Source organism: Manihot esculenta, chromosome 12 (assembly GCF_001659605.2).
Source record: "Manihot esculenta cultivar AM560-2 chromosome 12, M.esculenta_v8, whole genome shotgun sequence".
In the NCBI taxonomy this organism is placed as follows: Eukaryota; Viridiplantae; Streptophyta; class Magnoliopsida; order Malpighiales; family Euphorbiaceae; genus Manihot; species Manihot esculenta.
The window spans coordinates 5,182,266-5,199,104 of record NC_035172.2 but is presented as its reverse complement, the minus strand read 5'-3'; the positions used below and the strand labels follow the sequence as shown (position 1 = coordinate 5,199,104).

Genomic DNA, 16,839 nt, shown 5'->3' with positions numbered 1-16,839 from the left:
GCATTTTTACATGGTGACCTCCAGAAGGATATGTATATGGAGCAACCACCAGGGTTTGTTGCTCAGGGGGAGTATGAGAAAGTCTGCTATTTGAGGAAATCTTTATAGGGTTTGAAGCAGAGTCCACGTGCATGGTTTGGAAAGTTCAGTGAAGTTTTCAAAAATTTGGGTTGAAAAAAAGCAAGTGTGACCATTCAGTCTTCTATAGAAATTCAAATACTGGTATTATTCTCCTTGTTGTATATGTTGATGATATTGTCATTACAGGGAATAATAGCACATGGATCTCTTCTCTCAAAAACTACTTGCATGCGAGTTTTCATATCAAAGACTTGAGTCAGCTTAAATATTTCTTAGGAGTCGAAGTCTTGAGGAGTAAAATGAAAATTCTCCTGTCTCAAATGAAGTATGTTATTGACTTACTTGCAGAAACTGGGAAGATAGAAGCTAAACCATGTATCACACCAATGATTCCTAATATATGTCTTATAAAAGATGACGGAGACCCTTATGATAATCCAGAGAGGTACAGGAGGTTGGTTGGAAAGCTGAACTACCTTATAGTAATGACTCGGCCAGATATTGCTTCTCTGCTACAATGCTAGTTGTCTCTGTCACTCAGCTCCGTACGTACGGATGTGTGAGGACTTCTCTCCATGTCAGGCGGCCATTTAATTCTCCCCGGTGCACATGCGGGCAGGGCTGCAAGGTGATTGGATCTGCTCCCCTACTTCTTATCACGTCACTTGGTTAGACTCCCTTTAGATGGGTCCGCGCGTGTGACCTGTCCTGCCTGCTTCACCTCGCCGGGCTGGAGCACACTGCTTGGGACTGTTTGGTTTTGAGAAAGGTCTGATGGATCTTGAGCCTGCGTCATTTTTTAAGGCCTGATTTTGCTCCAGATACAGGAAGTCCGGCGGTCATCAATTATATTTCTGGATCAACTGATATTTATATATCAAATATTAAAATAACAAAAAAATAATTTTGTAATAAGTAAAAAAGACCACTGATTATTGGTTTAAGAAATGAAAATTTCAATTTCCTAGGAAAAAAAAATTAAAATGCGAACATTTTGAATTTTAAATATATCTTGATCAATGGTACATTCATATTAATTGATTTGCTAGCTGCTAGGTAGACATTAAAAGTGATGTACCTAAATTATTTTAAGCCAAATGCATGCATTTATTTTTGTTGACTTGCTATGCAGAAACAATTATTATTTGGTCTTTATTATTAAAAAAGTTTATTAGTTAATATTTTAATTTTAAAATTAAAATATTTTTATATTTTAAATTTTTTTTAAAATTTTTTTTATTAATTTTAATAATTAAATATTATATAAAAATATAAAATATTTTTAATAAAAAATTAATTAATAAAATATTTTTTAAAAAATAAGACTAATTAATAAATATTTTTAAATCACAATAATTAACCATTAAAATAATTAACTATTAAAATTAATAAAAATATTTTTTAAAAAATTTTAAAGATATTTTAATATATATTTTAAAAAAGTATTCACTCGATTAAATTTAAAATCAAATTAAATTGAATAAACTGAAAATTAAAATTTTAGTATTTATAAAAATCAAATCCAATAGATTTTGATAAAAAATCGAATCGATTTTGATAAAAAATCGAATCGAACGGAACTGATATAATTCAATTCGATTTGATGGATTTAAATTTTTAATAAATTTTTTATTTTTTATATTTTATTTTTAGTATTTTAAAATATTATTATCACTAATCAATTTAATTTATTTTTTTAAATTTTTTTATTAAAATCAAATCAAATTAAAATAAATAAAATATCAATTTAAAATTTTAATTAATTCAATTCCATCGATTTTTTCTATTTACACCAAAAAACATAAATATATTAAAGATGATCGAGACTCCTCGTCAACCACCGTCATACATAGATATAACTGTATTAAGTTGACCTGAGAAGACTCATCAGAGAGTCGTCGATGTGGGAATCACCGTGATACATAGATATAACTGTATTAAGTTGATCTGAGAAAACTCATCAGAGAGTCGTCGATGTGGGAACCACCGTGATACTATATAACTGTATTAAGTTGACCTGAAAAGACCTGAGAAGACTCATCAGAGAGTCGTCGATGTGGGAACCACCGTGATACATAGATATAACTGTATTACGTTGACCTGAAAAGACTCATCAGAGAGTCGTCGATGTGGGAACGGATAAAATTAATAAAAAAATTTTAAAAATTTTAGAGATATATATATATTAAAATTAAAAATTAAATTTTTTTTATAATATAAAAATAAAACATTAATTTTCTTTTATTTTAAAATAAATATTAAATATATATGTAGTAAAATAATATAAAAATAAATAATAAAAAGGGAGCAATCTACTCGCACTAAAACACATATAAGAGTAAATATTCAATCGGTTTGATTTAAAATTAAATCGAACTGAATAAATTGAAAATTAAAATTTTGATATTTATAAAAATCAAATCGAATTGATTTTTATTATAAATCGAATCGAATTGAATCGGTTTTATTCCGTTGGATTCGATTTGATTGATTTAAATTTTTAATAATTTTTTTTATTTTTTACATTTTATTTATAATATTTTAAAATTTAATTGAAATATTTTAATTTTAATATAATCTAATCTTTATATTAATAAAAATAATATATTATTATCACTAATTAATTTATTTTAATTTTTTATTAAAATAAATAAATAAATAAATTAAAATTTTAAATTAATTCAATTTAATTAAATTTTTGGACTTAAATAAAAAAAACAGGACTGTATTAAAGATGATCGAGACTCCTCCAAAACCACTATAGTACATAGATACAAATATATTAAGTTGACTTAGAAGACTCATTAGAGAGTCATCAACCTGAGGTAGTTCATATTCAGCGCTTAACAATAAATTTTTTTAAATCACAATAATAATTAACAGTTAAAGTTAATGAAAATACTCTTAAAACTTTTAGAGGTGTTGTAATATATATTTTAAAATTAAAAATTATTTTTTTATAATATAAAAATAAAATATTAATTTTTTATTTTAAAATAAATATTAAATATATGAATGTAGTAAAAAAAATAATAATAAAAAGTGAGCAATTTACTCGCACCGAAATATATATAACAGTGAATATTTAATCGGTTCGGTTTAAAATTAAATTAAATTGAATAAATTAAAAATTAAAATTTTGATATTATAAAAATTAAATCGAATCGATTTTGATTATAAATCGAATCGAATTAAACTGATTTGATTCAGTTCGATTCAATTTGATTTGATGAATTTGAACTTTTAATAAAATTTATTTTTAGTATTTTAAAATTTAATTAAAATATTTTAATTTTAATATAGTCTAATCTTTATATTAATGAAAATAATATACTATTATTACTAATCGATTTACATTTATTTTTTTAAAATTTTTATTAAAATTAAATTAAATTAAAATAAATAAATAATTAAATAAAAATTTTAAATTAATACAATTCAATTAAATTTTTAATTTAAATTAAAAAATATGACTATATTAAAAATAATCGAGACTTCTCGTCAATCACTTTAGTACATATATATAAATGTATTAAGTTGACTTAGAAGACTCATTAGAGTGGTCGATGTGGGGTAGTTCATATTCAGCGTTTGACAATAAATTCTTTTAAATCAAAATAATAATTAACTGTTAACGCTTAATGAAAATATATTTTTAAATATTTTAGACACGTTGTAATATATATTTTAAAATTAAAAATTAATTTTTTTATAATATAAAAATAAAATATTATTTTTTATTTTAAAATAAATATTAAATATATGAGTGTAGTAAAATAATAAATAATAAAAAGTGAGCAATCTAGTCATGCCGAAATATATATAAAAGTAAATATTCGTTTGATTCGGTTTAAAATCAAACTAAATCGAATAAATTACAAATTAAAATTTTGATATTTATAAAAATCAAATCGAATCGATTTTGATTACAAATCGAATCAAATTGAATCAATCTGATTCAGTTCGATTTAATTTGATTTGATAGATTTAAAATTTTAATAATAATTTTTTATTTTTTATTTTATTTTTAATATTTTAAAATTTAATTAAATAAAAATATTTTAATTTTAATATAAAATAATCTCTCTATATTAATAAAAATAATATATTATTATCATGAATCGATTTAATTTCATTATAAATTCGTTACTAAATATATTAGTAGTAACGGATTGCTAATTCGTACATTAACAATAATATTTTTAATAACGGATGCGAATCAATTACTAATTCATTATTAAACATGTTAATAATGAATTTTTCATAAATTAATAACGCTAATGGAAAAAATCTTATAGTATATATACACTAATTAGTAATTTTATATAAATTATTTTTTAAAATATATATATATATACATACACGTAAGCTTCGATATAACTTTTTTTTTTAAATGATTTTTTTTTATAATTATTCAATAACAAATAATGTAATAAAGTAGAATTTTTAAAATATAGAATTGAAATTTATATTAAAAATGCTAAAATAATTAAAAATACTTTTTGATAAAATATGATTTAAATTTAAATAAAATCAATCTAACCATTTAAATTAATTATTTTAAAATAAGAATAAAAAATCTTACTTTATTTTAAACCAATTAAGCTGATCAAGTAAATTAAAGTTGTTTTAGATAATAATATATTCTTATATTATTTTGAATCAAACAAAATAATGAAGAATTTGTAATATTAAATATAATAATAAACTTTTATATATAATATCTTCATTTAACGTGTGTTTAAATTATTTAAAATTATTTTTTTAAAATTAAATACACATATGACCCAATTAATTAAACTTATTAATTATTCTTGTTAAGTATAGATACGTAGATAAAAAAAAGCAGCATGCCCATGTGAATGATAAGACAAATGAACTAACTTAGAATTAATTTAACAAGTGGTTCTTAGTTTAAGGAAGGAAAATTTGAATTTTCTAAGAAAATAAAAAAAAAAATCCAACATTTTGAATTTTTTAATATGTGTTGATCAAGAGGTCTTTTTATATTAATTGACGTGGTAGCTGGTGGGTAGACTTTGAGAAAATCTTGGTATAAAGTTATAATAATGAAATTATACAAATAATATTATTAACCTATGTTTGATGTAGATCAAATTAATATATTAAGTTTTTCCCTTGTTTTTATGTTGAGGATTAGCTAAATTTTATATGTTAGGTATATTCAAGTCATTTTATATTGAACATAATTTCACTTCGCTTTCAAACTCCATGATTTTGAATGGAACTTTAGTATTGTTGAACTTTGCAATTAATATCAAAAAAATTATATTTTATTTCTCAGTTTAATTTAATTAATTTTTTTATTTAAAATGAAAAGAATTTATATGAATTTTATGTTAAATTTAGATGTTGAGGGTATATTTTGAGCGAGATCACTGCATGTGAGAATCGGACAAGCTAAAATTAGAGTAGTTAGAACAGTGGAAGGGCCATTTGTCTAATTTGGTAAAAATCTAATGTAATTCTTTATCCACTGGGACCTCATTTGATGTTTCTGCATTTCAGCTGGCTTGCATATCTTTTTTTTTTTTTATTCATAATAATACAACAAAAAACCTGGGCCATGAAAAATTTTGTCGAGATCTTCTTAAAAAAAAACTTTTTTGTCATATTTTATTAGTATTAAAAAAAATCAACTTTTGGTTTGAAATAGATAATTTCGAAAACATATAATTTCATTTCATTTTTTTAGATCAGAAAGGAGGAGAGAGAAAGACGCGGTGTGAGAAATGATCTTGCGGTTCATTTGAATCTCTGTCCTCCCGATCTCTACTTAAAAAATGACGTAGAACTTATTTTATTACAACAAAGCTATTAACTCATTACATAATGTGTTGCCATTTCATTGGTCCAGTATTGAGACCTATGCAAAAAATTTAAGAAATTATTAATCAAACATATTAATTAAAAAATAAAAAAATACACATTAAATCCACATCATTATTAATTAAAAAATTAAATATTTTTTATTTTTTATCAATATATTATAATATTATTAAATTGATGTATCTGATAATTTGTATAATTTTTCTTAAAAGTCCACATGGGTTACCATCACTCTTATTAATATTACTCACATTTTTATTTAATTATTTTCACGCTTTCTATTAAATATTCAATGCATTCATTATATTTTTTAATAAAATATAACTGGTAAAAAATTCACTTGTTTGTATTTTCATTCAGGATGAATCAGACAAATATTTTTCTTATGTGTTTTTTCTAATTATGAATACTTTTCCTCGTGTGAAGGTTGTGGTTAATATATTACTGTTAAAAAATAATATTATTTTTTTTTGAAATAGGAAGTTAGGGGAGTCTAACCTTAGATCTCTCAGGTCTATCAGGATGCACTTTCCACCAGGTTAAGTCTCGGAGTATAAAAAAATTAATATTATTATTAGTCTTTTTAATTTAATAAAATATTTACTTTAATTTTTATATTTTTAAAATTTACAATTTAAATTAAAAAAATATAAATTAATTCCTACCGTTAAATTATTCATTAATTTACCGTTCATTTTAATGAAAATAATTAAAGAATATTTTAATAAAAATAATTAAAGTATTCTTTTAGTATATATATTAATCTAAAACTGTATAATTCTTGAGATTTTATTAAATTTATAATAAAATTTTTATAATTTTTTAAATTAATTTTTATATTTTATAATTATTTAGAGATAAAATCTTAAAAATCACATTAAATTCTTGTATTTTATAATTGAATTTCTAAGTATATTTTAAATTAAGTTATTTTAGTTTTATAAATTAATCTTTAACTAATTATAATATTTAAAAATAAAATTTATATTTTATGTGAATTAAACTTTTAATATTATAACTATTTATAAAAAAATTATATTTTTATAAATTAATCTTTAAATATTATAAATATCTATAAATACATTCATATAATTTAATAATATTAAAAATTAAACTAAACTGTATTATATATATTTTATGTGAAAGGGGATTAAAGTGAAAAAATTGGTTCAAATAATTAAAAAAAGTGTATTAAGTGTGGGTGGTTGTGGGTTCAATTCTCTATTTAAAAAATAAGATTTTTTTAATTAAATGAGAATAATTTAATTCAGAAAAGTGAATTTAAATCACCCGATTTATCAGTTTGATTAAAATTTGATCGGTTTATACTGAATTGATTTGGTTCTATTAAATAGAGAGTTAATAGCTTAAATTGAATTGAATTATAATTTGATTTTCAGTTAAATTGGTTTGATTTTAATAATTATAATTAAATTTTTTTATTTAGAGATAGAGATGACCATTCAGTTGGTTCGATTTAAAATCAAATCGAATTAAATAAACTAAAAATTAAAATTTTAGTCTTTATGAAAACTAAATCGAATCGATTTTGATTAAAAACTAAATTGAATCGGTCTAATTTAATTTGATTCGATTCGATTTGATCGGTTTTAATTTTTAATAATTTTTTTATTTTTTATACTTTATTTTTAAAATTTTAAAATGTAATTAATATATTTTAATCTTAATATAATCTAATTTCAAAAATAATATATTATTATTATTAATCAATTCAATTTGATTTTTTTAATTTTTTTATTAAAATCGAATTGAACTAAATTGAATCGAAATAACTCATATCGAATCAAAATAAATAAAAAATTAAACTAAAATTTTAAATTAATTTAATTTAATTAATTTTTTCGATTTGAACCAAACGTTACTTTGTTTAAGAGTATTTTAACCTTTTTATAAAAATTAACTGTAAATTAATTAGAATGTAAGAGTAGAAACTAAATTATAATTTTTTTAATTTAATTTTTAAAATATTTTGTTTTAAAATATAAAAATTAAAATAGATATTTTATTAAATTAAAAAAATTAAGGTGCAGTTTACTTTATTATTTATTAAAAAGTCAAAATATAATAATTAACCTAGTAATATTTTAGGAAAAAATATATGGATAAAGTATTATTATTATATATTAATATAATCTGAAATAAACAAGTAACAAATATAAAATAAAATAATAAAATATACTTAAAATTATTAATTAATATTTACTAAAATTTAAATAAGAAATTATTAAAGCTAATCCTAGATTTTTTGTCGGAATCCACAACCTAATCCTAGATTTGAAGTTTTCTCTTTTTAAAGATATCCTCGAATAATTATTTTTCTTTGTCAAGAAATAATTAATGTTGAGGTCATTCTTTGGGCAAAACTTAGATAATCAATGACGTCAGCAGCAAGCATTGAAACAACTGAAGTGAAATTCTCCCTCCGCTGTCTGTGATTTCACACGTGAAAAATTGTGGGTTTTTTTTAATCGGAAAAAAACCCTTGTTTACAAAATTAAATATTGATTCTAGAAAATGCCAATAAAAATCTTTTCTCCTCTTAAACTATTGAAGCAGAAAATGTCTATATAAGAAAAGTCTAATTTTTCAGGAAGTTATTGTTTATCCTTGCTACTCATCAGCGGTTCAGTCATTGTTTTCGTTCCCTAATCCACAAGTGCAACGAACAAAATAAACTTGACAAATTATTATTAAGTCCTTAAATTTTTAAAAAATTAATTATATAAAATAAATATTTATATTATTTAATTTTTCATATTAAAATTAAAATAAATTAATTAATAATTTTTTCAACAAAATTATTAATTTAATTTTATAAATATAAAAATATTTAAATTAAGTGATTTAGCAACTAGCTATATAGCCAACACAAAAGATTGTTGCCTATTTTGGAAGGATACATCACAATTGCTAAAATTAGTAATAAAAATTTTGCAACAAAAATATAAATTTATTATAGTAATATATGAATTGCTACATATTATTATTATTATTATAAAATTATGGTTATAATATTATTATTATTATAAAATTATGGTTATAATTATATTGTAATAAAATTGTGATTGCTGTTAAAAAGATAATTATTAATAAAAATAAGTATTATTAAAAAAATAATTTTTTATTAATATTCATCATTGTTATTATTATTATATTTTTTTATGTATCATTAAAAATAATTATTATATTATTATTTATTATTTTTATAATAATAAAATTTATATTAATAAAAACTTTTTATTAATAATTATATAATAAATTATACAACAATTACAAATTACTTTTAATTTTTAATTACTTTCATATATATTTTATTAAATTTAGTAAGTAGATATATTGAAAGGGTTAGAGCAACGTGAATCCTTTCAAAAAGAAAGGGCCATATGAAATATGCATAATATATAATTTTGAAAAAGTTACTTCAATATTTATGAGATATTTCAAAATTCATATATATATATATATATATCATTATTTTTAAAATTTAACATTTTAGTCTACATATTTTGCTATGTAAAAAAAATTTCTTTTTTAATTTGTTGAAATCAAAATATAAAGATTAAACTATTTATTTTTAAAAAATTAATAAATTTTAATTTTAATTTTAATATAATTACTAAAAAATGAAAAATATTATAAGATTTTATCAATAAACAAACAATAATTTTATGCTTTTATTTCACATTATTAAAAAGTTAATAATTTACTTTTATCGATTATTTTTTTTATAATTTAATAAATTATATAGCTATTTTTTATTTTTTATGGTTAAATTAATGATTAAAAAAACAATATATATTTATAGATATTTAAAAAATAAATTAACAAAAAACTAAATGGATTCACCCAATTAAATGGAATCAAAATATAATAATTAAATTATTAAATTAATACATCTCTTCAAAATTCGTATTATAATAAAATATTAAATGCGACGCAATCGATTTAAGTAATAAAAAGGAACTCATTTTTTTTTTGAAAATAGAAATAAAAACTCACCGTTACATAGGTTGAGAGAATCCGACATAACATGAAACCAAATAAGATATCAGCTTCTAACGCAATAGTCAATCTCTTAATCCTCTTCGAAATTTTTAATGCACATATTGTATATACAGGACTCTCTCTCTCACACTTACAAAAAGTATAAATAAGGTTTTTTTCTCTCACACTCATAAAAAAAAAACTCTCAAACACATCCTTTCACAAGCACTCTCTAAAAGTTTTATCTTTTTTTCTTTTCTGTTTAATTTTTTTTATACTACTAAAAAATTTTAAATTTGATTTGAGTATCTCAAAGTCTCTATCGGAGTATCTTCGATAAACTCCTGACTAATTTTTATATTTTACAAGTTTTTTCTTTAAAATCAGATATAGAGAGACTTATATAAAATTTTAAAAGCATTCATCACTCATAAATTAATTATGAATTAACGATTAACCCATTAAATCAATCTATTATTTAGGTGTACACATTTGACGGACACATATAAAAATTTAATTTTTGAGGAATATGATAACAATATTAAAAATAAATAAAAAGGTTTTTTATTTTATTTTTTATTTTTTTGTTTTTTTTTAAGTCCATAGCATTTCAGTGGTGAGGGTGTTTCTGTGGATCTAACTTATCTCTAGTTTTCAAGGAGGGCTATAGTTTATGTTTGGTATTAGTATTCTTAGGACCACGCCACCACGTCTATTGAATCCCATTTCTGTAAACTGTTTCAAGGCCGTAAACCTCTACATCATCCCCTTCTTGGTGGATTGATTTGATTGTGATTTGTTTGATTGGATAGGCTTCTTAATTTTTAGATTGATTTTTTAATTTGTATATCTAGTTTTAAATTTGGCTTTAGTGTAATTCATATTACAGATGAAAAATCACATTAATGATACTAAAGTCGTGTCTCGAAAGATAAAATAATTTCAAATTTAAATCTCACTTGGAATTATTCAATATAAATTTTATAATTTATATTATAAAGACAACACTAGCCAGAATTTCGTCCATAAAACATATAATTACGTCCATAAAATATATAATTATTCAGATCCGACTGTACGCATGAAACTATGTCGACGTCCGTTCTCGTACTAAAAATTATACATACAACGTAAAATAGTTATCATAGTCGAAGGTAAATAGATGACGAGAGCCAGAGCCACAACAGCACATAGCGATATCACAGCAGCACGAGTCTCATAAATCCCACACGACATCTTCCCGATCTTTATCTGAACAACATCAACCATTGAAATCGTCAAAAACACCACCCCAATCGTCGACGCCAACACCGACAAAAGTATCATGAAACCTCTTCTTGGCTTTATCACTTTATATTCATGAGCTCGATCAATACGTATAGTTTCTTTGGTGTCTTGGACATTGATGAAAAGCTTGAGAGATTTCGCCACCAGGCTTGAAAGGAGGAAGCAAGCAAACGATAGTACTTCATAAAGAACAAGCCTCTTTTCCATCTTGACGTCCGGTGAACATTCCGGTCGATTATCAAGGCTTTGTTGAGATGGAGATGCGAAGGCTAAGCCCAAGAAGATGGCTATTGTGAAAAGGGAGTTCACAGAAACGAGATCATCCAGTGCGCTTAACTGAACCTGTTTCGATTTTTCAAGTTTTTCTAATTTTTCCTTCTTCCAGTCGCCGTCGTTTCCGACCGGTGGGCTTTCATCAGGCGTTTCCCTGAATTCTCAAGAATATACATACTTAGCTGTTATGTAATTTACACAAACTGAAATCGTAATTAAGCAAATGGAAAAAGAAAATAATTAATTTAAGTACCTGTCCATAATGTTTGTTGTTATTGCAATGGAAGGACAGTATGCAAGTTGAAGTTGCTATAGGGTCACTAGCCCGGAGACTTTCTGCTTTGCCACTTGCTATATATAGCCAGAAATTTATTTCGAAGGATGAGCAACTGATCTTTCATTCATGCTCGTAGCTTCAGATATTGAAATCCAATACATTTAAATTATACATTTACTGGGAGATTAAATCTGTAAATATAATTAAATGATTATTATTAAAATTATATAAAAATTAAATAAAAATATTTTTAAATATGAAAGTAAGATATTTGTGAATTTTATAAATGTGTGACATTTAGAATAAATAATTTGTTCGTAACAACCATAAAATAATTATTTATAAAAATAATTTATACCTAACAACCAAAAAAATAATTACTTAATTTCATTCATAGCATCTAACCACTGATTCTGAAAAATCTAAGTCAAGTTAATTAATGTCTTTGTCTCATTATATATAGAAGTTTGTCCAAATTTTATTAAAAGTATGACATCGCTGATCAGGTGGTTAGAATTTCTTGTGAATTACAAAATTTAAATTATAATATTAAAATTAATAAAAATATTTTTACATATTTCTCCGACAATTATTGAACAAATAAATTTATAATTATTTTTAAACAAAAATATAATTAATATTGAATATTCTCTTTTTAATATATCTTACATTCACTAATTATTACATTAATTTTAAAATTAATAATTTTATTATTTCATGTCATACTACACAAGAATATATCATCAAGTTAATAATTTTTTTTTTAATATGAGTTGTCATTTTAACTTATAATAATATATTTTGATATTAAAAGATCTTGGAGACCTACTAAACCTTGTGAATTTGCAGGCAGGCGACTAGAGATTTTGCATACAAAGTAACAGCAGACGATCTCTCTGACGCCCATGGCAACCAGAAGTTTAAATCGGATACTAGCAACTGTGATGATCTCTTCTGCGGCCCTCTCTCTCACCCCCAAGCCAGCTTTTGCCTGTACACAACCAACTTTCTTTCTCTCTCTCTCTCTCTCTCTTTCTCTCATATAAGCATATAGATTTAACTCTTCTCCTTTGAAGCAGACTTAACTCATCCGGCAAGCACAGATTCCATCATTTTCGATGCTAAGGAGAAGATGAAAACAATGGGTTACCACTCATTTTTCACCAAAAAAGATCATGGAAGGTAAAGAATAAAGATTGTTTCTTCTTTATTTTGATTTCTTCTGAGCTTCAGCTTGATTAACTATGGCGTTGCTGCATTTCTGATACGAATATGAAGCAGTGGAGACAAGGGAAATGAGATGCATGATGAGATCAAATGTGGCAACGTTGTCAGTCGATTGTTCCAGACGGTGATTAAAGACTACAAGTGTCCAACACTTGATCATTCTGTTTCAGAATTGAATAAAACTAACTGTGGAACTTTCCCTCTAGAGAAAGGTTCGTCATCGTTTTCCCTGTCAGAAGATGAAGAATGCTACTGTTTTTGTATAGAAATTAATTTTGCTAAACGACATTTTGGCAATTTTGATGATTAAATTAACAGGGAAACTGCTGAAACAAGTACTAGAGGATGAGAATTACCATGTTGAAAAGATGTATAGTTCAGAGGTTTGGTACCGGGATGTTAAAAAGGGTAAAGGTGCTATAGCAACAGATGATCAGATTTTACAGGTAACTGGTTGAATGCTCACCGTTGATTATGGTGAATTTTATGTAAATTTTGCGACTTTTCCATTTTTCATATATACAGATTACAAAAATAATGAGATTTTACCTTGTTAATGGCAGCTGAGGATCCACTGCAACCTTTATAATGATGCCGGAGATACCCTTTTTAACAGTTTAGAGCACAATACTTCTTCGGTGGAAGTCCACTTGTGCGATCATATATTTGGGCCAGGTGAAAAAAAAAAATAAAAAAATAAAAAACATACACATGAATCCTTGAATTGTTAATCTAATTTTTTTTCTTTTTTTTTTTTTAATTTCTAAAATAATGAACTAATTGATGCAGGAGTTGTGAAAGCGATTAAAAACATGCGAGTAGGAGGAATAAGAAGGATTATTCTTCCTAAGAAATATGCCCCGGTTAGTATATATTATACTAGATTCACAAAACTATTGTGATTATGTGAATTAATTGTGATTAAAAAGTAAAAATATAATCATAATTTTTTATCAATAATTAATAATTTTATCATTAATATTTTAAATAGTTTATAATTTATTTTAATAATCATTTTTTCATGATAAATTTTATTATTATTTTATTTATCTTTTTTTACTTATTTTCCTAATAAACACAAATAAATTTTATTAAATTTTCCTTAAAATTAAATTGCAGAGCTAATACACTATAAAAAAGTTTTGAATTATTAATAAATTTTAAAAACAAATTTTGGTCGGTTGCAATTTTAACGGATTTATGAATAGAATAAATTTATAATTTTAATAGATTTATTAATAAATTTTAACATAAAACATTGTGTTACCAAATCTGTCAATAATCTATTGATATTACCAAATCTGTCAATAATCTATTGATATTACTAATAGGTTTATACGTTTATAATTTATAAATATATAAAATAATTAATAATTTATAAATATATAAAATAATTAGTATTGAAATTTATTAATAAACTTAAAATTATTAGTAAATCTATCAGTAATTTATTGATAATTTATAAATATATAAAATAATTAGTGTTGAAATTTATTAATGAATTTAAAATCAGTTAATAAATTTATAGGTAATTTATTAATGGATTTCAATCTGTTAATAAATTTAAAAAAAATATTTAAATTAATAACGGTTCTAAATTCATTAATAATGTATTTAAAAAAATTACTAACAGATTTAAAAATTCGTTACTAAATTTTATCATTAAATTATTAAGTAAAAAAAATATTGAATTTATGGACGGATGACTTCCGTTAGTAAATTTAAAATAATATCCTATATAAAATTTTTATTTTTTTTAAAGAAATCATATTTTTAGGTTATTAATATATTTACTAATATATTTCAAATTCGTTGATAATTATTGAAAGGAAAAAAGTTTATTTTTTAAAGAAAATTTAATAATTAATTACAAATTCATTAGTAATCCGCATTTATAAATATAACACCACCTCTTCTCCTTTTATCACTTTTTCCGTTTCTCTCATTTTCTTCATTACTTTCTTTCATTTCACTTTGTTATCTCTTTTTTTTTTCTGCTATTTTTCTTCCATTCCTTTCATTGCTTATCCTTTTTTATCACTATCTTTCTCTTCTATCACTATCTTCCTCTTCTATTAACTTTTTTTTTATTTTTTTCCATAATTTTCCTTTCACTTTTATTTATGTTCTTTTTACTTACGGATTTCAATCTATTAATAAATTTAAAAAAAATATTTAAATTAATAGCAGTTCTAAATTTATTAGTAATATATTTAAAAAATCACTAAAAGATTTGAAAATCCATTATTAAATTTTATCATTAAATTAATAAGTAAAATGAAGGTTGAATTTATCGACGAATCAAGTCCGTTAGTAAATTTAAAATGATATCTCGTATAAAATTTTTATTTTTTTTAAAAAAATTCATATTTTTATATTATTAATATATTTATTAACATATTTTAAATCCGTCGATGAAAAAAGTTTATTTTTTTAAATTTAATAATAAATTATAAATCCATTAATAATCTGCGTATATAAATATAAAACCACCTCTTCTCCATTTATCATTAATTCATTTTATTATTTTCATTTCTTTTATTTTCTTTTCCTTTCTCTCATTTTTTTTCTTTTTTCAATTACTTTATTTCATTTCACTTTCTTTATCTCATGATTTTTTCTTCTCATGTTTCTTCCAATATTCATTTCATTTCTTATCCTTTTTTTTATCTCACTATCTTCATCTTCTATTAATTTTTTTTATTTTTCTCTATAATTTTCCTTTCATTTTCTCCATTTTCTTTTTAAATATTTTCTTCCATTTCTTCACATATTCTTTATTTTATCTATAATTATCATTCATACTATTTTCTCTTATATTATTTTTTTCTATTATTTTCTTTTTATCTATATTTTTTCTATTATTTTCTCTTCATTTATTTTCTTTTCTAATTATTTTCTCCTTTTTTTTCTTATTTTTCTGATCACCTTTTTACTCGACTCTCTTTCTTCTTTCTTTTTCATAATTTTTATTTTTCTATCAATTTTTTCTTTTTTTCTTTTTTATTTTTTTTATCATTTTCTCTTATTTTCTTTATCTTATTTTCACTTTCTATATATTTCTAATAAATATTGAATATAAATTAAAAACTTAGTAACAATAATATAATTTTAAATCTTATTAAATTAATAAAAATAATATTAATAATAAAATTTATTATTTAATCAAAATAATAATTATTTTAAAATTATTTATATTTTTAATAAATCTACTAATTAATTTTGATCCGTTAATAATTTTGTCAAATCTGTTAATAAATTATTTTTATCAAAATTTACTAACAGATTTAAAATATCTTTCTGTGATTGCCAGGCTTCTGGTGTACAGATGATTTCTAAGCGTGGTGCTCCAAACATCAAAGCGTATGGAGTCATGGATGTGGAGTTGGTTGCAGTTTGTGCATCCCCCGTATGTTGCTCCTAACGTCAATTTCAGTTGTCTGCCCTTTACAGACATTATTATAATAAATAAGGTGGAAATAGAAAGGGACATGCATCTTCATGCCATAGAAACAATGAATCAGATGAGAAATGAGAACCAGGCCCCCCCTAGTCTTGTCTTGAGTTTCTCTTAATCTATCTGAATTTCTGATGGGTCATTTGATTTTATTAAAAAAATATTTTCACTTTAATTTCTTGATATTGATGATGCATTTGACAATAGAAAATTCATATAATTGGCCCTGGTGGTGGGTTTGAAAATAATAAAGAAAAGAAAAATTATTGAATATCACTGATGTACCAATTCCTCATGCTTTATAAATTCTTTCAACTATAAAAAGTTGTAGTACAATCCAATACAAATCAGAATTATTTGAAAATTTAAAAACTGCTTTTTT

At 22.6% G+C, this 16,839-nt stretch overlaps 2 protein-coding genes across 4 annotated transcripts; one reads left to right on the top strand and one right to left on the bottom strand.

The window, feature by feature from the left end:
* Nucleotides 1-10,946: 10,946 nt before the first annotated feature.
* LOC122721389 lies at nucleotides 10,947-11,910 on the bottom strand. The gene is made up of 2 exons (XM_043949065.1): nucleotides 11,750-11,910; nucleotides 10,947-11,650 (listed from the first exon to the last, which is right to left on the bottom strand). Exons 1-2 carry the CDS (start codon nucleotides 11,755-11,757, stop codon nucleotides 11,047-11,049), a joined length of 612 nt encoding a protein of 203 aa, XP_043805000.1. The 5' UTR covers nucleotides 11,758-11,910; the 3' UTR covers nucleotides 10,947-11,046.
* Nucleotides 11,911-12,578: 668 nt separating this feature from the next.
* Nucleotides 12,579-16,632, top strand: LOC110627803. 3 transcript variants are annotated; one of them, XM_021774169.2, is made up of 7 exons: nucleotides 12,579-12,766; nucleotides 12,853-12,955; nucleotides 13,052-13,212; nucleotides 13,319-13,446; nucleotides 13,564-13,675; nucleotides 13,790-13,863; nucleotides 16,329-16,632. In XM_021774169.2, the coding sequence occupies exons 1-7, from the start codon at nucleotides 12,679-12,681 to the stop codon at nucleotides 16,422-16,424; spliced, it is 762 nt and encodes a 253-aa protein (XP_021629861.1). In that variant the 5' UTR covers nucleotides 12,579-12,678; the 3' UTR covers nucleotides 16,425-16,632. The 3 variants fall into 3 exon arrangements, with proteins under 3 accessions (XP_021629861.1, XP_021629858.1, XP_021629860.1); XM_021774166.2 differs by having other exon boundaries at nucleotides 12,583-12,766; nucleotides 16,314-16,632; XM_021774168.2 differs by having other exon boundaries at nucleotides 12,586-12,766; nucleotides 13,055-13,212; nucleotides 16,314-16,632.
* The last annotated feature ends 207 nt before the right edge of the window (nucleotides 16,633-16,839 follow it).

What these genes read in the sequence shown, in the direction of transcription:
- LOC110627803 (XM_021774166.2), top strand. Translation starts at nt 12,679, where the DNA reads ATGGCAACCAGAAGTTTAAATCGGATACTAGCAACTGTGATGATCTCT. An exon ending in AACTTTCCCTCTAGAGAAAG is followed by an intron (nt 13,213 to 13,318) that starts GTTCGTCATCGT and finishes TTAAATTAACAG; the next exon opens with GGAAACTGCTGAAACAAGTA. An exon ending in CAGATGATCAGATTTTACAG is followed by an intron (nt 13,447 to 13,563) that starts GTAACTGGTTGA and finishes TGTTAATGGCAG; the next exon opens with CTGAGGATCCACTGCAACCT.